General features: G+C 54.5%; 3 protein-coding genes and 4 pseudogenes across 6 annotated transcripts; 3 read left to right on the top strand and 4 right to left on the bottom strand.

Annotated features, from left to right (window-relative positions):
- Window positions 1–305: 305 nt before the first annotated feature.
- Window positions 306–1,829, top strand: LOC147643231 (uncharacterized; annotated as a pseudogene). The gene is made up of 3 exons (XR_015272204.1): window positions 306–1,107; window positions 1,168–1,302; window positions 1,369–1,829. The product of XR_015272204.1 is annotated as an uncharacterized LOC147643231 (transcript).
- A 46-nt stretch (window positions 1,830–1,875) lies between these two features.
- On the top strand, window positions 1,876–3,493 carry LOC147643230 (uncharacterized). The gene is made up of 3 exons (XM_086835237.1): window positions 1,876–2,681; window positions 2,742–2,852; window positions 2,919–3,493. The coding sequence occupies exon 1, from the start codon at window positions 2,035–2,037 to the stop codon at window positions 2,494–2,496; it is 462 nt and encodes a 153-aa protein (XP_086691363.1). The 5' UTR covers window positions 1,876–2,034; the 3' UTR covers window positions 2,497–2,681; window positions 2,742–2,852; window positions 2,919–3,493.
- Window positions 3,494–3,901: 408 nt separating this feature from the next.
- Window positions 3,902–6,776, top strand: LOC147643229 (uncharacterized; annotated as a pseudogene). The gene is made up of 6 exons (XR_015272203.1): window positions 3,902–4,031; window positions 4,419–4,506; window positions 4,821–4,997; window positions 5,727–6,103; window positions 6,164–6,276; window positions 6,343–6,776. The product of XR_015272203.1 is annotated as an uncharacterized LOC147643229 (transcript).
- Window positions 6,777–7,257: 481 nt separating this feature from the next.
- LOC147643227 (uncharacterized) lies at window positions 7,258–13,879 on the bottom strand (annotated as a pseudogene). Its single transcript, XR_015272302.1, has 7 exons — window positions 12,636–13,879; window positions 11,752–12,035; window positions 9,752–9,829; window positions 9,624–9,691; window positions 9,169–9,232; window positions 7,754–9,102; window positions 7,258–7,693 (listed from the first exon to the last, which is right to left on the bottom strand). The product of XR_015272302.1 is annotated as an uncharacterized LOC147643227 (transcript).
- Window positions 9,878–11,606, bottom strand: LOC147643228 (uncharacterized). The gene is made up of 2 exons (XM_086835699.1): window positions 11,496–11,606; window positions 9,878–11,429 (listed from the first exon to the last, which is right to left on the bottom strand). Exon 2 carries the CDS (start codon window positions 11,141–11,143, stop codon window positions 10,766–10,768), a length of 378 nt encoding a protein of 125 aa, XP_086691825.1. The 5' UTR covers window positions 11,144–11,429; window positions 11,496–11,606; the 3' UTR covers window positions 9,878–10,765.
- Window positions 13,880–17,069: 3,190 nt separating the features above from the next.
- On the bottom strand, window positions 17,070–18,180 carry LOC147643226 (uncharacterized; annotated as a pseudogene).
- Window positions 18,181–18,292: 112 nt separating this feature from the next.
- LOC147643225 (uncharacterized) lies at window positions 18,293–21,193 on the bottom strand. The gene is made up of 6 exons (XM_086835213.1): window positions 20,641–21,193; window positions 20,468–20,580; window positions 19,757–20,401; window positions 18,780–18,942; window positions 18,607–18,719; window positions 18,293–18,540 (listed from the first exon to the last, which is right to left on the bottom strand). Exons 3-6 carry the CDS (start codon window positions 20,115–20,117, stop codon window positions 18,494–18,496), a joined length of 684 nt encoding a protein of 227 aa, XP_086691339.1. The 5' UTR covers window positions 20,118–20,401; window positions 20,468–20,580; window positions 20,641–21,193; the 3' UTR covers window positions 18,293–18,493.
- Window positions 21,194–21,337: the final 144 nt, after the last annotated feature.

Raw genomic sequence — 21,337 nt, 5'->3', positions numbered from 1 at the left:
GTTTTCAAATTTAGCAGTTAAATTACTATATTTTATTAATGTTGTTGTTGATAATTTAAAATTATGGTTTTTGTTGTTGTCGTTATAGTTGTTGTACAGCAAATTAATTTTAGTGCAACCTGCAAATTAGAGTTGTTCCTCTAACTATATTGTAGCAGGGCTTTAGATCTAGCTGGAAAATAGCTACTATGTCAACCCTATAATGCATAAGCTTTTCGTTATCTAAAGTTATCGACTTCCAATTATCTAAACTAGCTAATTTTTCACTACTTTTATATCGAAAGCTTTGACTATCGACTGCAGACATGAAACCATGTGCAACTTTGACATCCTACGTTTTGGGTTATGGTGAATGCACTCAGGAGCAGCCACAGGATCAGGATGAGCTGGATCAAGACCAGGTCAAACTGACACAGTCCGGCCGGCGGCAGTGTAGACCACTTCGCTCCTGCTGCCCTTAGATGAGCTATCCAACACCCCTTCGCTGACCTCTAGCGTGATCAGCGCTAAGAAGGAGAGCTCTGATGACCCGCAATCTGATGACTCGTGGATCTCGGCCTCCCCACAGAGCAACTAGAAGCTCCAGGCCAAGCAGCAGCAGCCACTTAAGCTGACCGTGGTCACCCGCCAGGAGCATCGTTACATTGGACCCCACTGCCTCAACATGACACCGGAGCCGCCGGAGCAGAAGCTTATCACCAGGACCATTTCCACTCCGCAGCTAAGCGGGCTGCCCCAGAAATGTCAGTTTGCCTTCGGTGGTGCCTCTACCAAGGGCGTGATGCAGCGGTTTACGGCCTCCCATGACGAGTTGGGCAACATCAATCAGAATGGAAGTCAGTAGCAACAGCAACACCCTCAAGCTGCACACGCGAATGGCGTTGGCCTACCTGGAGAACGGCTACTCACAACGGGCATTAGCACGATCACCCTATCACCGACAGCCATCGAGCGGGACTCGGAAGGCAGGCCGTTGCGTCGAGGCTATGTGCCCGTCGAGCAGAAGATCCAGCAGGAGCTGCAGGAGCCCAAGTCGCGGGATAAGGATCTGAAGCGCCTGCGCAAGATTAACAGGCAAAACACACTGAAGGCTTCGCTGGACAAGCTGTGAGTACACGTCAAGGCTTTAAAGAATCCTCTTATAATCTTACGTTTTCTCGTTTCCAGCCTGCTAAGCACAGACGACGAGACCAGTACGTACGACGAAGCCGATGCGGACGACAAGAACTCTGTGGTGGAGCACTGCTATGGACCCGGAAAACTGCGCAATGCCCAGTCCACCCCGGAGTTGGATAGAAATGGGCAAGTTTTAGATAACCTACTTAAAACAGTTTTATTCTCATTGAATTTTCATTCTTATATCCACAGCAACCATCTGGAGAACGTACAAAAGCCCGTCGCAATCGCAGCCTGAATGCAGCCGCCTACATAGAAAGTGAAGTCAGCAATGGCAGCATTAAGAGAATGCGTCTGGCCATGTCGCTGGCCCAGCTCTGTGATCTGTTGTCCAAGCAGGCGCTCTCATCGCGTGGCCCCATTGCCCAGTGGGAAAGCTTGATCAAGAACCGTTTTACAGTGTGACCAACTCATTATTTCGAAGTGTGGCCGCTTTGACTGTTCGCTGTTTGCCTGCAACCATGTGCAGCAGCGACGATCGGCTGACATGGAACCCTGTGCAGCTTTTACATTTTACGTTTTGGGTTATGGTGAATGCACGCAGGAGCAGCCACAAGATCAGGATGAGCTGGATCAAGCCCAGGGCGAGGTGGCCACAGCCCGGCCGGCGGCAGTACAGACCACTGATGACCCGCAATCTGATGACTCGTGGATCTCGGCCTCCCCACAGAGCAACAACAACCTCCAGGCCAAGCAGCAGCAGCAGCCGCTCAAGCTGACCGTGATCACCCGCCAGGAGCAGCGTTACATTGGACCCAACTGCCTCAACATGACACCGGAGCCGCCGCAGCATAAGCTTATCACCAGGATCATTTCCACTCGGCAGCTAAGCGGCCTGCCCCAGAATCGTTTTGGGTTATGGTGAATGCACTCAGGAGCAGCCACAGGATCAGGATGAGCTGGATCACGCCCTCGCTGACCTCTAGCGTGAGCAGCGCCAACGAGGGGAGCCCTGGTGACCCGCATTCTGAGGACTCGTGCATCTCGGCCTCCCCACAGAGCAAGAACAACCTCCAGGCCAAGCAGCAGCAGCAGCCGCTCAAACTGACCGTGATCACCCGCCAGAAGCAGCGTTACATTGGACCCAACTGCCTCAACATCACATCGGAGGCGCAGCAGCAGAAGCTAATCACCGCAGCTAAGCGGCCTGCTCCAGAACCGACAGTTTGCCTTCGGTGGTGCCTCTTCCAAGGGCGTGATGCAGCGGTTTATGGCCTCCCATGGCAAGGTGGGCAACATCAGCAACAGCAACACCCTCAAGATGAACACGCGCACGGCGTTGACCTTCCCGGAGAACGGCAACTCGCCAACGAGCATTAACACGGTCACCCCATCACCGCAGCCATCGAAAGGGACACGGAGGGCAGGCCATTACGTCAGGGCTATGTTCCCGTCGAGCACAAGATTCAGCAGGAGCTGCAGGACCCCAGGTCGCCGGAGAAGGATCTGAAGCGCCTGCGCAAGATTAAAAGGCAGATCACACTGAAGGCTTCGCTGGAAAAGCTGTGAGTACGCATCAAGCCTTTCAAGAATCCTCTTATAATATTACGCTTTTTCGTTTCCAGCCAGCATAACACACGACAAGGCCGATGCGGACGACGATGACGAAGAGGACTCTGCTATGGACCCGGAAAAGTGCGACATGCCCGGTCCACTCATAAGTTGGATAGAAATGGGCAAGTTTTAGATAACCTACTTAAAAAAGTTTTATTCTCATTGGATTTTCATTCTTATATCAACAGCAACGAACTGGAGAACGTCCACAAGCCCGCTGACATTTGCAGCCAGAGTGCAGCCGGCTACATAGCCAATGGAGCCAGGAATGGCAGCACTAAGGGGATGCGTCTGGCCATGTCGCTGGCCCAGCTCTGTGATCTGTCGTCCAAGCAGGCGCTCTCATCGCGTGGCCCCATTGCCCAGTGGGAAAGCTTGATCAAGAACCGTTTTACAGTGTGACCAACTCATTATTTCGAAGTGTGGCCGCTTTGACTGTTCGCTGTTTGCCTGCAGCCATGTGCAGCAGCGTCGATCAACTACTGTCAGAAAACCACGTGCAGCTTTGACATCCTACTTTTTAGGTTATGGAAAATGCACTCAGGAGCAGCCACAGGAAAAGGATGAGCTGAATAAAGACCAGGTCATGCTGGTCACAGTCCAGCCGGCGGCAGTGCAGACCACTTCGCTCCTGCTGCCCATTGATGAGCTATCCAATACCCCCTCGCTGAGGAGGAGAGCCCTGGTGACCCGCATTTTGATGACTCCGGCATCTCGGCCTCCCCACAGAGCAAGAACAACCTTCAGGCCAAGCAGCAGCAGCAGCCGGAGCCGCAGAAGCAGAAGCTTATCACCGCAGCTAAGCGGCCTGCCCCAGAATCGTTTTGGGTTATGGTGAATGCACTCAGGAGCAGCCACAGGAAAAGGATGAGCTGGATAAAGACCAGGTCATGCTGGTCACAGTCCAGCCGGCGGCAGTGCAGACCACTTCGCTCCTGCTGCCCATTGATGAGCTATCCAATACCCCCTCGCTGAGGAGGAGAGCCCTGGTGACCCGCATTTTGATGACTCGGGCATCTCGGCCTCCCCACAGAGCAAGAACAACCTTCAGGCCAAGCAGCAGCAGCAGCCGGAGCCGCAGCAGCAGAAGCTTATCACCGCAGCTAAGCGGCCTGCCCCAGAATCGTTTTGGGTTATGGTGAATGCACTCAGGAGCAGCCACAGGATCAGGATGAGCTGGATCAAGCCCAGGACGTGGTGGCCACAGCCCGGCCGGCGGCAGTACAGACCACTGATGAGGATGAGCTGGATCACGGCCTCGCTGACCTCTAGCGTGAGCAGCGCCAACGAGGAGAGCCCTGGTGACCCGCATTCTGAGGACTCGTGCATCTCGGCCTCCCCACAGATCAACAACAACCTTCAGGCCAAGCAGCACCAGCAGCCGCTCAAGCTGACCGTGATCACCCGCCAGGAGCAGCGTTACATTGGACCCAACTGCCTCAACATCACATCGGAGGCGCAGCAGCAGAAGCTAATCACCGCAGCTAAGCGGCCTGCTCCAGAACCGACAGTTTGCCTTCGGTGGTGCCTCTTCCAAGGGCGTGATGCAGCGGTTTATGGCCTCCCATGGCAAGGTGGGCAACATCAGCAACAGCAACACCCTCAAGATGAACACGCGCACGGCGTTGACCTTCCTGGAGAACGGCAACTCGCCAACGAGCATTAACACGGTCACCCCATCACCGCAGCCATCGAGAGGGACACGGAGGGCAGGCTGTTACGTTGGGGCTATGTGCCCGTCGAGCACAAGATTCAGGAGGAGCTGCAGGAGCCCAAGTCGCGGGAGAAGGAGCTGAAGCGCCTGCGCAAGATTAATAGGCAGAACACACTGAAGGCTTCGCTGGAAAAGCTGTGAGTACGCGTCAAGCCTTTCAAGAATCCTCTTATAATATTACGCTTTTTCGTTTCCAGCCAACATAACACAGACGACAAGGCCGATGCGGACGACGATGACGAAGAAGACTCTGCTATAGCCCCGGAAAACTGCGACATGCCCAGTCCACCCAGGAGTTGGATAGAAATGGGCAAGTTTTAGATAACCTACTTAAAAAAGTTTTATTCTCATTGGATTTTCATTCTTATATCAACAGCAACGAACTGGAGACCGTACACAAGCCCGCTGGCATTTGCAGCCTGAGTGCAGCCGCCTACATAGCCAATGGAGCCAGGAATGGCAGCACTAAGGGGATGCGTCTGGCCATGTCGCTGGCCCAGCTCTGTGATCTTTCGTCCAAGCAGACGCCCTCATCGCGAGGCCCCATTGCCCAGTGTGACCAACTCATTATTTCGAAGTGTGGCCGCTTTGACTGTTCGCTGTTTGCCTGCAACCATGTGCAGCAGCGACGATCGGCTGACATGGAACCCTGTGCAGCTTTTACATTTTACGTTTTGGGTTATGGTGAATGCACGCAGGAGCAGCCACAAGATCAGGATGAGCTGGATCAAGCCCAGGGCGAGGTGGCCACAGCCCGGCCGGCGGCAGTACAGACCACTGATGACCCGCAATCTGATGACTCGTGGATCTCGGCCTCCCCACAGAGCAACAACAACCTCCAGGCCAAGCAGCAGCAGCAGCCGCTCAAGCTGACCGTGATCACCCGCCAGGAGCAGCGTTACATTGGACCCAACTGCCTCAACATGACACCGGAGCCGCCGCAGCATAAGCTTATCACCAGGATCATTTCCACTCGGCAGCTAAGCGGCCTGCCCCAGAATCGTTTTGGGTTATGGTGAATGCACTCAGGAGCAGCCACAGGATCAGGATGAGCTGGATCACGGCCTCGCTGACCTCTAGCGTGAGCAGCGCCAAGGAGGAGAGCCCTGGTGACCCGCATTCTGAGGACTCGTGCACCTCGGCCTCCCCACAGAGCAAGAACAACCTCCAGGCCAAGCAGCAGCAGCAGCCGCCCAAGCTGACCGTGATCACCCGCCAGGAGCAGCGTTACATTGGACCCAACTGCCTCAACATGACACCGGAGCCGCAGCAGCAGAAGCTAATCACCGCAGCTAAGCGGCCTGCTCCAGAACCGACAGTTTGCCTTCGGTGGTGCCTCTTCCAAGGGCGTGATGCAGCGGTTTATGGCCTCCCATGGCAAGGTGGGCAACATCAGCAACAGCAACACCCTCAAGATGAACACGCGCACGGCGTTGACCTTCCTGGAGAACGGCAACTCGCCAACGAGCATTAACACGGTCACCCCATCACCGCAGCCATCGAGAGGGACACGGAGGGCAGGCTGTTACGTTGGGGCTATGTGCCCGTCGAGCACAAGATTCAGGAGGAGCTGCAGGAGCCCAAGTCGCGGGAGAAGGAGCTGAAGCGCCTGCGCAAGATTAAAAGGCAGAACACACTGAAGGCTTCGCTGGAAAAGCTGTGAGTACACGTCAAGGCTTTATAGAATCCTCTTCTAATATTACGCTTTTTCGTTTCCAGCCAGCATAACACAGACGACAAGGCCGATGCGGACGACGATGACGAAGAGGACTCTGCTATGGACCCGGAAAACTGCGACATGCCCAGTCCACCCAGGAGTTGGATAGAAATGGGCAAGTTTTAGATAACCTACTTAAAAAAGTTTTATTCTCATTGGATTTTCATTCTTATATCAACAGCAACGAACCGGAGGACGTTCACAAGCCCGCTGGCAATCGCAGACTGAGTGCAACCGCCTACATAGCCAATGAAGCCAGGAATGGCAGCACTAAGGGGATGCGTCTGTCCATGTCCCTGGCTCAGCTCTTTGATCTGAGGAGGGGCCCTCATCGCGAGGTCCCATTGCCCAGTGTGAAAGCCTGATCAAGAAGAATGCCGAGAACGGAACGGTTGTTGAGGCGGTAATCTAAGAGGACGAACGGAAGAGGTTAGCAGAGTCGTCTTTCCCTCCGAAAATCAACACATCAATCCACCAAATTATTATTGTAATGTCCACTATTGATACCAATCCTAAGTCCGACTCCCGATCCTCGTCTCCACACAAAGCGAAAGATGCTTATGAACAAATTAATCTAAACGCCTTAAAAATTCGAAATAAAATTATTGACTTTGATTTTTGTTGTTCTTGTTATTTAAAATTGTTCTTGTTGTAAAAGAGTCGTTTGTTGTTCTTGTTGTTGTTGTTGGCAAAATCCAGCATTCAGTTTGGTTCGTTTCAGTACAAAATTGCCAATTTCTGGATCTGGAGTACCAGGCGAACAGAAATCGCAGAAAGTAGATTCACTTTGGTACAAAAGCTTCAAATTAGAGTTGTCCGTTTAGCTATTTTATAGCTAGATTCAAGCTTTGAGCTTAAAGCTCTTTGCTTTGCTACAACATAGCTAAACGGACAACTCTAATTTGAAGCTTTTGTACTAAAGTGAATCTACTTTCTGCGATTTCTGTTCGCCTGGTACTCCAGATCCAGAAATTGGCAATTTTGTACTGAAACGGACCAAACTGAATGCTGGATTTTGCCAACAACAACAACAAGAACAACAAACGACTCTTTTACAACAAGAACAATTTTAAATAACAAGAACAACGAAAATAAATCAAATTCAATAATTTTATTTCGAATTTTTAAGGCGTTTAGATTAATTTGTTCATAAGCATCTTTCGCTTTGTGTGCAGAACAGGATCGGGAGTCAGACTTAGGATTGGTATCAAGAGTGGACATTACAATAATAATTTGGTGGATTGATGTGTTGATTTTCAGAGGGAAAGACGACTCTGCTAACCTCTTCCGTTCGTCCTCTTAGATTACCGCCTCAACAACCGTTCCGTTCTCGGCATTCTTCTTGATCAGGCTTTCACACTGGGCAATGGGACCTCGCGATGTGGGCCCCTGCTTCTTAGATTAAAGAGCTGAGCCAGCGACATGGCCGGACGCCTCCCATTAATGCTGCCATTGGTCCATAGCAGTGCTCCACCTCAGAGTCCTCATCGTCATCGTCGTCCGCATCGGCCTCGTCGTCTGTGCTGAGATGGCTGGAAACGAAAAAGCGTAATATTAGAAGAGGATTCTTGAAAGGCTTGGCGTGTACTCACAGCTTTTACAGCGAAGCCTTCAGTGTGTTCTGCCTTTTAATATTACGCAGGCGCTTCAGATCCTTCTCCCGCGACTTGGGCTCCTGCAGCTCCTGCTGGATCTTCTGCTTGACGGTGTCATGTTTCGGCAGTTGGGTCCAATGTATCGCTGCTCCTGGAGGGTGATCACGGTCAGCTTGAGCGGCTGCTGCTGCTGCTTGGCCTAGAGGTTGTTCTTGCTCTGTGGGGAGGCCGAGATGCACGAGTCCTCAGAATGCGGGTCACCAGGGCTCTCCTCGTTGGCGCTGATCACGCTAGAGGTCAGCGAGGGCGTGATCCAGCTCATCCTGATCCTGTGGCTGCTCCTGAGTGCATTCACCATAACCCAAAACGATTCTGGGGCAGGCCGCTTAGCTGCGGAGTGGAAATGATCCTGGTGATAAGCTTATGCTGCCGCGGCTCCGGTGTCATGTTGAGGCAGTTGGGTCCAATGTAACGCTGCTCCTGGCGGGTGATCACGGTCAGCTTGAGCGGCTGCTGCTGCTGCTTGGCCTGGAGGTTGTTCTTGCTCTGTGGGGAGGCCGAGATGCACGAGTCCTCAGAATGCGGGTCATCAGTGGTCTGTACTGCCGCCGGCCGGGCTGTGGCCACCACGCCCTGGGCTTGATCCAGCTCATCCTGATCCTGTGGCTGCTCCTGAGTGCATTCACCATAACCCAAAACGATTCTGGGGCAGGCCGCTTAGCTGCGGAGTGGAAATGATCCTGGTGATAAGCTTATGCTGCGGCGGCTCCGGTGTCATGTTTAGGCAGTTGGGTCCAATGTAACGCTGTTCCTGGCGGATGATCGTGGTCAGCTTGAGCGACTGCTGCTGCTGCTTGGCCTTGAGGTTGTTCTTGCTCTGTGGGGAGGCCGAGATGCACGAGTCCTCAGAATGCGGGTCATCAGTGGTCTGTACTGCCGCCGGCCGGGCTGTGGCCACCTCGCCCTGGGCTTGATCCAGCTCATCCTGATCTTGTGGCTGCTCCTGCGTGCATTCACCATAACCCAAAACGTAAAATGTAAAAGCTGCACAGGGTTCCATGTTCCATGTGATCGTCGCTGTTGCACATGCTTGCAGGCAAACAGCGAACAGTCAAAGCGGGCACACTTAGAAGTAAGGACGTGGCAAATGAGTTGGTCACACTGTAAAACGGTTCTTGATCAAGCTTTCCCACTGGGCAATGGGGCCTCGCGATGAGGGCGTCTGCTTGGACGACAGATCACAGAGCTGGGCCTTAGTGCTGCCATTCCTGGCTCCATTGGCTATGTAGGCGGCTGCACTCAGGCTGCAAATGCCAGCGGGCTTGTGGACGTTCTCCAGTTCGTTGCTGTTGATATAAGAATGAAAATCCAATGAGAATAAAACTTTTTTAAGTAGGGTATCTAAAACTTGCCCATTTCTATCCAACTCCTAGGTGGACTGGGCATGTCGCACTTTTCCGGGTCCATAGCAGAGTCCTCTTCGTCATCGTCGTCCGCATCGGCCTTGTCGTGTGTTATTTCGAATTTTTAAGGCGTTTAGATTAATTTGTTCATAAGCATCTTTCGCTTTGTGTGGAGACGAGGATCGGGAGTCAGACTTAGGATTGGTATCAAGAGTGGACATTACAATAATAATTTGGTGGATTGATGTGTTGATTTTCGGAGGGAAAGACGACTCTGCTAACCTCTTCCGTTCGTCCTCTTAGATTACCGCCTCAACAACCGTTCCGTTCTCGGCATTCTTCTTGATCAGGCTTTCACACTGGGCAATGGGACCTCGCGATGAGGGCCCCTGCTTCTTAGATTAAAGAGCTGAGCCAGCGACATGGCCGGACGCCTCCCATTAATGCTGCCATTGGTCCATAGCAGTGCTCCACCTCAGAGTCCTCATCGTCATCGTCGTCCGCATCGGCCTCGTCGTCTGTGCTGAGATGGCTGGAAACGAAAAAGCGTAATATTAGAAGAGGATTCTTGAAAGGCTTGGCGTGTACTCACAGCTTTTCCAGCGAAGCCTTCAGTGTGTTCTGCCTTTTAATATTACGCAGGCGCTTCAGATCCTTCTCCCGCGACTTGGGCTCCTGCAGCTCCTGCTGGATCTTCTGCTTGACGGTGTCATGTTTCGGCAGTTGGGTCCAATGTATCGCTGCTCCTGGAGGGTGATCACGGTCAGCTTGAGCGGCTGCTGCTGCTGCTTGGCCTAGAGGTTGTTCTTGCTCTGTGGGGAGGCCGAGATGCACGAGTCCTCAGAATGCGGGTCACCAGGGCTCTCCTCGTTGGCGCTGATCACGCTAGAGGTCAGCGAGGGCGTGATCCAGCTCATCCTGATCCTGTGGCTGCTCCTGAGTGCATTCACCATAACCCAAAACGATTCTGGGGCAGGCCGCTTAGCTGCGGAGTGGAAATGATCCTGGTGATAAGCTTATGCTGCCGCGGCTCCGGTGTCATGTTGAGGCAGTTGGGTCCAATGTAACGCTGCTCCTGGCGGGTGATCACGGTCAGCTTGAGCGGCTGCTGCTGCTGCTTGGCCTGGAGGTTGTTCTTGCTCTGTGGGGAGGCCGAGATGCACGAGTCCTCAGAATGCGGGTCATCAGTGGTCTGTACTGCCGCCGGCCGGGCTGTGGCCACCACGCCCTGGGCTTGATCCAGCTCATCCTGATCCTGTGGCTGCTCCTGAGTGCATTCACCATAACCCAAAACGATTCTGGGGCAGGCCGCTTAGCTGCGGAGTGGAAATGATCCTGGTGATAAGCTTATGCTGCGGCGGCTCCGGTGTCATGTTGAGGCAGTTGGGTCCAATGTATCGCTGTTCCTGGAGGGTGATCACGGTCAGCTTGAGCGGCTGCTGCTGCTGCTTGGCCTGGAGGTTGTTCTTGCTCTGTGGGGAGGCCGAGATGCACGAGTCCTCAGAATGCGGGTCACCAGGGCTCTCCTCCTTGGGGCTGCTCACGCTAGAGGTCAGCGAGGGCGTGATCCAGCTCATCCTGATCCTGTGGCTGCTCCTGAGTGCATTCACCATAACCCAAAACGATTCTGGGGCAGGCCGCTTAGCTGCGGAGTGGAAATGATCCTGGTGATAAGCTTATGCTGCGGCGGCTCCGGTGTCATGTTTAGGCAGTTGGGTCCAATGTAACGCTGTTCCTGGCGGATGATCGTGGTCAGCTTGAGCGACTGCTGCTGCTGCTTGGCCTTGAGGTTGTTCTTGCTCTGTGGGGAGGCCGAGATGCACGAGTCCTCAGAATGCGGGTCATCAGTGGTCTGTACTGCCGCCGGCCGGGCTGTGGCCACCTCGCCCTGGGCTTGATCCAGCTCATCCTGATCTTGTGGCTGCTCCTGCGTGCATTCACCATAACCCAAAACGTAAAATGTAAAAGCTGCACAGGGTTCCATGTTCCATGTGATCGTCGCTGTTGCACATGCTTGCAGGCAAACAGCGAACAGTCAAAGCGGGCACACTTAGAAGTAAGGACGTGGCAAATGAGTTGGTCACACTGTAAAACGGTTCTTGATCAAGCTTTCCCACTGGGCAATGGGGCCTCGCGATGAGGGCGTCTGCTTGGACGACAGATCACAGAGCTGGGCCTTAGTGCTGCCATTCCTGGCTCCATTGGCTATGTAGGCGGCTGCACTCAGGCTGCAAATGCCAGCGGGCTTGTGGACGTTCTCCAGTTCGTTGCTGTTGATATAAGAATGAAAATCCAATGAGAATAAAACTTTTTTAAGTAGGTTATCTAAAACTTGCCCATTTCTATCCAACTCCTAGGTGGACTGGGCATGTCGCACTTTTCCGGGTCCATAGCAGAGTCCTCTTCGTCATCGTCGTCCGCATCGGCCTTGTCGTGTGTTATGCTGGCTGGACACGAAAAAGCGTAATATTATAAGAGGATTCATGAAAAGCTTGACGCGTACTCAGCTTTTCCAGCGAAGCCTTCAGTGTGATCTGCCTTTTAATCTTGCGCAGGCGCTTCAGATCCTTCTCCGGCGACCTGGGGTCCTGCAGCTCCTGCAGCTCCTGCTGAATCTTGTGCTCGACGGGCACATAGCCCTGACGTAATGGCCTGCCCTCCGTGTCCCTTTCGATGGCTGCGGTGATGGGGTGACCGTGTTAATGCTCGTTGGCGAGTTGCCGTTCTCCGGGAAGGTCAACGCCGTGCGCGTGTTCATCTTGAGGGTGTTGCTGTTGCTGATGTTGCCCACCTTGCCATGGGAGGCCATAAACCGCTGCATCACGCCCTTGGAAGAGGCACCACCGAAGGCAAACTGTCGGTTCTGGAGCAGGCCGCTTAGCTGCGGTGATTAGCTTCTGCTGCTGCGCCTCCGATGTGATGTTGAGGCAGTTGGGTCCAATGTAACGCTGCTTCTGGCGGGTGATCACGGTCAGTTTGAGCGGCTGCTGCTGCTGCTTGGCCTGGAGGTTGTTCTTGCTCTGTGGGGAGGCCGAGATGCACGAGTCCTCAGAATGCGGGTCACCAGGGCTCTCCTCGTTGGCGCTGCTCACGCTAGAGGTCAGCGAGGGCGTGATCAAGCTCATCCTGATCCTGTGGCTGCTCCTGAGTGCATTCACCATAACCCAAAACGATTCTGGGGCAGGCCGCATAGCTGCGGTGATAAGCTTCTGCTGCTGCGGCTCCGGTGTCATGTTGAGGCAGTTGGGTCCAATGTAACGCTGCTCCTGGCGGGTGATCACGGTCAGCTTGAGCGGCTGCTGCTGCTGCTTGGCCTGGAGGTTGTTCTTGCTCTGTGGGGAGGCCGAGATGCACGAGTCCTCAGAATGCGGGTCACCAGGGCTCTCCTCGTTGGCGCTGCTCACGCTAGAGGTCAGCGAGGGCGTGATCCAGCTCATCCTGATCCTGTGGCTGCTCCTGAGTGCATTCACCATAACCCAAAACGATTCTGGGGCAGGCCGCTTAGCTGCGGAGTGGAAATGATCCTGGTGATAAGCTTATGCTGCGGCGGCTCCGGTGTCATGTTGAGGCAGTTGGGTCCAATGTAACGCTGCTCCTGGCGGGTGATCACGGTCAGCTTGAGCGGCTGCTGCTGCTGCTTGGCCTGGAGGTTGTTCTTGCTCTGTGGGGAGGCCGAGATGCACGAGTCCTCAGAATGCGGGTCACCAGGGCTCTCCTCGTTGGCGCTGCTCACGCTAGAGGTCAGCGAGGGCGTGATCCAGCTCATCCTGATCCTGTGGCTGCTCCTGAGTGCATTCCCCATAACCCAAAACGATTCTGGGGCAGGCCGATCAGCTGCGGAGTGGAAATGGTCCTGGTGGTCAGCTTCTGCTGCGCCGGCTCCGGTGTCATGTTGAGGCAGTTGGGTCCAATGTAACGCTGTTCCTGGCGGATGATCGTGGTCAGCTTGAGCGACTGCTGCTGCTGCTTGGCCTTGAGGTTGTTCTTGCTCTGTGGGGAGGCCGAGATGCACGAGTCCTCAGGATGCGGGTCATCAGTGGTCTGTACTGCCGCCGGCCGGGCTGTGGCCACCTCGCCCTGGGCTTGATCCAGCTCATCCTGATCCTGTGGCTGCTCCTGAGTGCATTCACCATAACCCAAAACGATTCTGGGGCACGTCGCTTAGCTGCGGTGATAAGCTTCTGCTGCTGCGGCTCCGGCTGCTGCTGCTGCTTGGCCTGAAGGTTGTTCTTGCTCTGTGGGGAGGCCGAGATGCCCGAGTCATCAAAATGCGGGTCACCAGGGCTCTCCTCCTCAGCGAGGGGGTATTGGATAGCTCATCAATGGGCAGCAGGAGCGAAGTGGTCTGCACTGCCACCGGCTGGACTGTGACCAGCATGACCTGGTCTTTATCCAGCTCATCCTTTTCCTGTGGCTGCTCCTGAGTGCATTTTCCATAACCTAAAAAGTAGGATGTCAAAGCTGCACGTGGTTTTCTGACAGTAGTTGATCGACGCTGCTGCACATGGCTGCAGGCAAACAGCGAACAGTCAAAGCGGCCACACTTCGAAATAATGAGTTGGTCACACTGTAAAACGGTTCTTGATCAAGCTTTCCCACTGGGCAATGGGGCCACGCGATGAGAGCGCCTGCTTGGACGACAGATCACAGAGCTGGGCCAGCGACATGGCCAGACGCATCCCCTTAGTGCTGCCATTCCTGGCTCCATTGGCTATGTAGCCGGCTGCACTCTGGCTGCAAATGTCAGCGGGCTTGTGGACGTTCTCCAGTTCGTTGCTGTTGATATAAGAATGAAAATCCAATGAGAATAAAACTTTTTTAAGTAGGTTATCTAAAACTTGCCCATTTCTATCCAACTTATGAGTGGACCGGGCATGTCGCACTTTTCCGGGTCCATAGCAGAGTCCTCTTCGTCATCGTCGTCCGCATCGGCCTTGTCGTGTGTTATGCTGGCTGGAAACGAAAAAACGTAATATTATAAGAGGATTATTGAAAGGCTTGACGTGTACTCACAGCTTTTCCAGCGAAGCCTTCAGTGTGATCTGCCTTTTAATCTTGCGCAGGCGCTTCAGATCCTTCTCCGGCGACCTGGGGTCCTGCAGCTCCTGCTGAATCTTGTGCTCGATGGGCACATAGCCCTAACGTAACAGCCTGCCCTCCGTGTCCCTCTCGATGGCTGCGGTGATGGGGTGACCGTGCTAATGCTCGTTGGCGAGTTGCCGTTCTCCAGGAAGGTCAACGCCGTGCGCGTGTTCATCTTGAGGGTGTTGCTGTTGCTGATGTTGCCCACCTTGCCATGGGAGGCCATAAACCGCTGCATCACGCCCTTGGAAGAGGCACCACCGAAGGCAAACTGTCGGTTTTGGAGCAGGCCGCTTAGCTGCGGTGATAAGCTTCTGCTGCTGCGGCTCCGGTGTATGTTGAGGCAGTTGGGTCCAATGTAACGCTGCTCCTGGCGGGTGATCACGGTCAGCTAGAGCGGCTGCAGCTGCTGCTTGGCCTGGAGGCTGTTCTTGCTCTGTGGGGAGGCCGAGATGCACGAGTCCTCAGAATGCGGGTCACCAGGGCTCTCCTCGTTGGCGCTGCTCACGCTAGAGGTCAGCGAGGGCGTGATCCAGCTCATCCTGATCCTGTGGCTGCTCCTGAGTGCATTCACCATAACCCAAAACGATTCTGGGGCAGGCCGCTTAGCTGCGGTGATAAGCTTCTGCTGCTGCGGCTCCGGCTGCTGCTGCTGCTTGGCCTGAAGGTTGTTCTTGCTCTGTGGGGAGGCCGAGATGCCCGAGTCATCAAAATGCGGGTCACCAGGGCTCTCCTCCTCAGCGAGGGGGTATTGGATAGCTCATCAATGGGCAGCAGGAGCGAAGTGGTCTGCACTGCCACCGGCTGGACTGTGACCAGCATGACCTGGTCTTTATCCAGCTCATCCTTTTCCTGTGGCTGCTCCTGAGTGCATTTTCCATAACCTAAAAAGTAGGATGTCAAAGCTGCACGTGGTTTTCTGACAGTAGTTGATCGACGCTGCTGCACATGGCTGCAGGCAAACAGCGAACAGTCAAAGCGGCCACACTTCGAAATAATGAGTTGGTCACACTGTAAAACGGTTCTTGATCAAGCTTTCCCACTGGGCAATGGGGCCACGCGATGAGAGCGCCTGCTTGGACGACAGATCACAGAGCTGGGCCAGCGACATGGCCAGACGCATCCCCTTAGTGCTGCCATTCCTGGCTCCATTGGCTATGTAGCCGGCTGCACTCAGGCTGCAAATGTCAGCGGGCTTGTGGACGTTCTCCAGTTCGTTGCTGTTGATATAAGAATGAAAATCCAATGAGAATAAAACTTTTTTAAGTAGGTTATCTAAAACTTGCCCATTTCTATCCAACTTATGAGTGGACCGGGCATGTCGCACTTTTCCGGGTCCATAGCAGAGTCCTCTTCGTCATCGTCGTCCGCATCGGCCTTGTCGTGTGTTATGCTGGCTGGAAACGAAAAAGCGTAATATTATAAGAGGATTATTGAAAGGCTTGACGTGTACTCACAGCTTTTCCAGCGAAGCCTTCAGTGTGATCTGCCTTTTAATCTTGCGCAGGCGCTTCAGATCCTTCTCCGGCGACCTGGGGTCCTGCAGCTCCTGCTGAATCTTGTGCTCGATGGGCACATAGCCCTAACGTAACAGCCTGCCCTCCGTGTCCCTCTCGATGGCTGCGGTGATGGGGTGACCGTGCTAATGCTCGTTGGCGAGTTGCCGTTCTCCAGGAAGGTCAACGCCGTGCGCGTGTTCATCTTGAGGGTGTTGCTGTTGCTGATGTTGCCCACCTTGCCATGGGAGGCCATAAACCGCTGCATCACGCCCTTGGAAGAGGCACCACCGAAGGCAAACTGTCGGTTTTGGAGCAGGCCGCTTAGCTGCGGTGATAAGCTTCTGCTGCTGCGGCTCCGGTGTCATGTTGAGGCAGTTGGGTCCAATGTAACGCTGCTCCTGGCGGGTGATCACGGTCAGCTAGAGCGGCTGCAGCTGCTGCTTGGCCTGGAGGCTGTTCTTGCTCTGTGGGGAGGCCGAGATGCACGAGTCCTCAGAATGCGGGTCACCAGGGCTCTCCTCGTTGGCGCTGCTCACGCTAGAGGTTAGCGAGGGCGTGATCCAGCTCATCCTGATCCTGTGGCTGCTCCTGAGTGCATTCACCATAACCCAAAACGATTCTGGGGCAGGCCGCTTAGCTGCGGTGATAAGCTTCTGCTGCTGCGGCTCCGGCTGCTGCGGCTCCGGCTGCTGCTGCTGCTTGGCCTGAAGGTTGTTCTTGCTCTGTGGGGAGGCCGAGATGCCCGAGTCATCAAAATGCGGGTCACCAGGGCTCTCCTCCTCAGCGAGGGGGTATTGGATAGCTCATCAATGGGCAGCAGGAGCGAAGTGGTCTGCACTGCCACCGGCTGGACTGTGACCAGCATGACCTGGTCTTTATCCAGCTCATCCTTTTCCTGTGGCTGCTCCTGAGTGCATTTTCCATAACCTAAAAAGTAGGATGTCAAAGCTGCACGTGGTTTTCTGACAGTAGTTGATCGACGCTGCTGCACATGGCTGCAGGCAAACAGCGAACAGTCAAAGCGGCCACACTTCGAAATAATGAGTTGGTCACACTGTAAAACGGTTCTTGATCAAGCTTTCCCACTGGGCAATGGGGCCACGCGATGAGAGCGCCTGCTTGGACGACAGATCACAGAGCTGGGCCAGCGACATGGCCAGACGCATCCCCTTAGTGCTGCCATTCCTGGCTCCATTGGCTATGTAGCCGGCTGCACTCAGGCTGCAAATGTCAGCGGGCTTGTGGACGTTCTCCAGTTCGTTGCTGTTGATATAAGAATGAAAATCCAATGAGAATAAAACTTTTTTAAGTAGGTTATCTAAAACTTGCCCATTTCTATCCAACTTATGAGTGGACCGGGCATGTCGCACTTTTCCGGGTCCATAGCAGAGTCCTCTTCGTCATCGTCGTCCGCATCGGCCTTGTCGTGTGTTATGCTGGCTGGAAACGAAAAAGCGTAATATTATAAGAGGATTCTTGAAAGGCTTGATGCGTACTCACAGCTTTTCCAGCGAAGCCTTCAGTGTGATCTGCCTTTTAATCTTGCGCAGGCGCTTCAGATCCTTCTCCGGCGACCTGGGGTCCTGCAGCTCCTGCTGAATCTTGTGCTCGACGGGAACATAGCCCTGACGTAATGGCCTGCCCTCCGTGTCCCTTTCGATGGCTGCGGTGATGGGGTGACCGTGTTAATGCTCGTTGGCGAGTTGCCGTTCTCCGGGAAGGTCAACGCCGTGCGCGTGTTCATCTTGAGGGTGTTGCTGTTGCTGATGTTGCCCACCTTGCCATGGGAGGCAATAAACCGCTGCATCACGCCCTTGGAAGAGGCACCACCGAAGGCAAACTGTCGGTTCTGGAGCAGGCCGCTTAGCTGCGGTGATTAGCTTCTGCTGCTGCGCCTCCGATGTGATGTTGAGGCAGTTGGGTCCAATGTAACGCTGCTTCTGGCGGGTGATCACGGTCAGTTTGAGCGGCTGCTGCTGCTGCTTGGCCTGGAGGTTGTTCTTGCTCTGTGGGGAGGCCGAGATGCACGAGTCCTCAGAATGCGGGTCACCAGGGCTCTCCTCCTTGGGGCTGCTCACGCTAGAGGTCAGCGAGGGCGTGATCCAGCTCATCCTGATCCTGTGGCTGCTCCTGAGTGCATTCACCATAACCCAAAACGATTCTGGGGCAGGCCACTTAGCTGCGGAGTGGAAATGATCCTGGTGATAAGCTTATGCTGCGGCGGCTCCGGTGTCATGTTGAGGCAGTTGGGTCCAATGTAACGCTGCTCCTGGCGGGTGATCACGGTCAGCTTGAGCGGCTGCTGCTGCTGCTTGGCCTGGAGGTTGTTCTTGCTCTGTGGGGAGGCCGAGATGCACGAGTCCTCAGAATGCGGGTCACCAGGGCTCTCCTCCTTGGGGCTGCTCACGCTAGAGGTCAGCGAGGGCTTGATCCAGCTCATCCTGATCTTGTGGCTGCTCCTGCGTGCATTCACCATAACCCAAAACGTAAAATGTAAAAGCTGCACAGGGTTCCATGTCAGGTGATCGTCGCTGTTGCACATGCTTGCAGGCAAACAGCGAACAGTCAAAGCGGGCACACTTAGAAATAAGGACGTGGCAAATGAGTTGGTCACACTGTAAAACGGTTCTTGATCAAGCTTTCCCACTGGGCAATGGGGCCTCGCGATGAGGGCGTCTGCTTGGACGACAGATCACAGAGCTGGGCCTTAGTGCTGCCATTCCTGGCTCCATTGGCTATGTAGGCGGCTGCACTCAGGCTGCAAATGCCAGCGGGCTTGTGGACGTTCTCCAGTTCGTTGCTGTTGATATAAGAATGAAAATCCAATGAGAATAAAACTTTTTTAAGTAGGTTATCTAAAACTTGCCCATTTCTATCCAACTCCTAGGTGGACTGGGCATGTCGCAGTTTTCCGGGTCCATAGCAGAGTCCTCTTCGTCATCGTCGTCCGCATCGGCCTTGTCGTCTGTGTTATGCTGGCTGGAAACGAAAAAGCGTAATATTATAAGAGGATTATTGAAAGGCTTGACGTGTACTCACAGCTTTTCCAGCGAAGCCTTCAGTGTGTTCTGCCTTTTAATCATGCGCAGGCGCTTCAGCTCCTTCTCCCGCGACTTGGGCTCCTGCAGCTCCTGCTGAATCTTGTGCTCGACGGGCACATAGCCCTGACGTAATGGCCTGCCCTCCGTGTCCCTTTCGATGGCTGCGGTGATGGGGTGACCGTGTTAATGCTCGTTGGCGAGTTGCCGTTCTCCGGGAAGGTCAACGCCGTGCGCGTGTTCATCTTGAGGGTGTTGCTGTTGCTGATGTTGCCCACCGCTGCAACCGCTGCATCACGCCCTTGGAAGGGGCACCACCGAAGGGAAACTGTCGGTTCTGGGGCAGGCCGCTTAGCTGCGGTGATAAGCTTCTGCTGCTGCGGCTCCGGTGTCATGTTGAGGCAGTTGGGTCCAATGTAACGCTGTTCCTGGCGGATGATCGTGGTCAGCTTGAGCGACTGCTGCTGCTGCTTGGCCTTGAGGTTGTTCTTGCTCTGTGGGGAGGCCGAGATTCACGAGTCCTCAGAATGCGGGTCATCAGTGGTCTGTACTGCCGCCAGCCGGGCTGTGGCCACCACGCCCTGGGCTTGATCCAGCTCATCCTGATCCTGTGGCTGCTCCTGAGTGCATTCACCATAACCCAAAACGATTCTGGGGCAGGCCGATCAGCTGCGGAGTGGAAATGATCCTGGTGATAAGCTTCTGCTGCTGCGGCTCCGGTGTCATGTTGAGGCAGTTGGGTCCAATGTAACGCTGCTCCTGGCGGGTGATCACGGTCAGCTTGAGCGGCTGCTGCTGCTGCTTAGCCTGGAGGTTGTTCTTGCTCTGTGGGGAGGCCGAGATTCACGAGTCCTCAGAATGCGGGTCATCAGTGGTCTGTACTGCCGCCGGCCGGGCTGTGGCCACCACGCCCTGGGCTTGATCCAGCTCATCCTGATCTTGTGGATGCTCCTGAGTGCATTCACCATAACCCAAAACGATTCTGGGGCAGGCCGATCAGCTGCGGAGTGGAAATGATCCTGGTGGTCAGCTTCTGCTGCGCCAGCTCCGGTGTCATGTTGAGGCAGTTGGGTCCAATGTAACGCTGCTCCTGGCGGGTGATCACGGTCAGCTTGAGCGGCTGCTGCTGCTGCTTGGCCTGGAGGTTGTTCTTGCTCTGTGGGGAGGCCGAGATGCACGAGTCCTCAGGATGCGGGTCATCAGTGGTCTGTACTGCCGCCGGCCGGGCTGTGGCCACCTCGCCCTGGGCTTGATCCAGCTCATCCTGATCTTGTGGCTGCTCCTGCGTGCATTCACCATAACCCAAAACGTAAAATGTAAAAGCTGCACAGGGTTCCATGTCAGGTGATCGTCGCTGTTGCACATGCTTGCAGGCAAACAGCGAACAGTCAAAGCGGGCACACTTAGAAATAAGGACGTGGCAAATGAGTTGGTCACACTGTAAAACGGTTCTTGATCAAGCTTTCCCACTGGGCAATGGGGCCTCGCGATGAGGGCGTCTGCTTGGACGACAGATCACAGAGCTGGGCCTTAGTGCTGCCATTCCTGGCTCCATTGGCTATGTAGGCGGCTGCACTCAGGCTGCAAATGCCAGCGGGCTTGTGGACGTTCTCCAGTTCGTTGCTGTTGATATAAGAATGAAAATCCAATGAGAATAAAACTTTTTTAAGTAGGTTATCTAAAACTTGCCCATTTCTATCCAACTCCTAGGTGGACTGGGCATGTCGCAGTTTTCCGGGTCCATAGCAGAGTCCTCTTCGTCATCGTCGTCCGCATCGGCCTTGTCGTCTGTGTTATGCTGGCTGGAAACGAAAAAGCGTAATATTATAAGAGGATTATTGAAAGGCTTGACGTGTACTCACAGCTTTTCCAGCGAAGCCTTCAGTGTGTTCTGCCTTTTAATCATGCGCAGGCGCTTCAGCTCCTTCTCCCGCGACTTGGGCTCCTGCAGCTCCTGCTGAATCTTGTGCTCGACGGGCACATAGCCCTGACGTAATGGCCTGCCCTCCGTGTCCCTTTCGATGGCTGCGGTGATGGGGTGACCGTGTTAATGCTCGTTGGCGAGTTGCCGTTCTCCGGGAAGGTCAACGCCGTGCGCGTGTTCATCTTGAGGGTGTTGCTGTTGCTGATGTTGCCCACCGCTGCAACCGCTGCATCACGCCCTTGGAAGGGGCACCACCGAAGGGAAACTGTCGGTTCTGGGGCAGGCCGCTTAGCTGCGGTGATAAGCTTCTGCTGCTGCGGCTCCGGTGTCATGTTGAGGCAGTTGGGTCCAATGTAACGCTGTTCCTGGCGGATGATCGTGGTCAGCTTGAGCGACTGCTGCTGCTGCTTGGCCTTGAGGTTGTTCTTGCTCTGTGGGGAGGCCGAGATTCACGAGTCCTCAGAATGCGGGTCATCAGTGGTCTGTACTGCCGCCAGCCGGGCTGTGGCCACCACGCCCTGGGCTTGATCCAGCTCATCCTGATCCTGTGGCTGCTCCTGAGTGCATTCACCATAACCCAAAACGATTCTGGGGCAGGCCGATCAGCTGCGGAGTGGAAATGATCCTGGTGATAA

Source organism: Drosophila serrata, unplaced genomic scaffold (genome assembly GCF_035046125.1).
Source record: "Drosophila serrata isolate PLE 108 unplaced genomic scaffold, ASM3504612v1 contig_276, whole genome shotgun sequence".
In the NCBI taxonomy this organism is placed as follows: domain Eukaryota; kingdom Metazoa; phylum Arthropoda; class Insecta; order Diptera; family Drosophilidae; genus Drosophila; species Drosophila serrata.
The sequence above is the reverse complement of the archived record's forward strand: the minus strand, read 5'-3'. Positions and strand labels throughout refer to the sequence as shown.

What these genes read in the sequence shown, in the direction of transcription:
- LOC147643230 (XM_086835237.1), top strand. Translation starts at nt 2,035, where the DNA reads ATGGTGAATGCACTCAGGAGCAGCCACAGGATCAGGATGAGCTGGATC.
- LOC147643228 (XM_086835699.1), bottom strand. Translation starts at nt 11,143, where the DNA reads ATGGAACCCTGTGCAGCTTTTACATTTTACGTTTTGGGTTATGGTGAA.
- LOC147643225 (XM_086835213.1), bottom strand. Translation starts at nt 20,117, where the DNA reads ATGGAACCCTGTGCAGCTTTTACATTTTACGTTTTGGGTTATGGTGAA. An exon ending in GATCGGCCTGCCCCAGAATC is followed by an intron (nt 18,943 to 19,756) that starts GTTTTGGGTTAT and finishes CCATCACCGCAG; the next exon opens with CCATCGAAAGGGACACGGAG. An exon ending in AAGGCTTCGCTGGAAAAGCT is followed by an intron (nt 18,720 to 18,779) that starts GTGAGTACACGT and finishes TTTCGTTTCCAG; the next exon opens with CCAGCATAACACAGACGACA.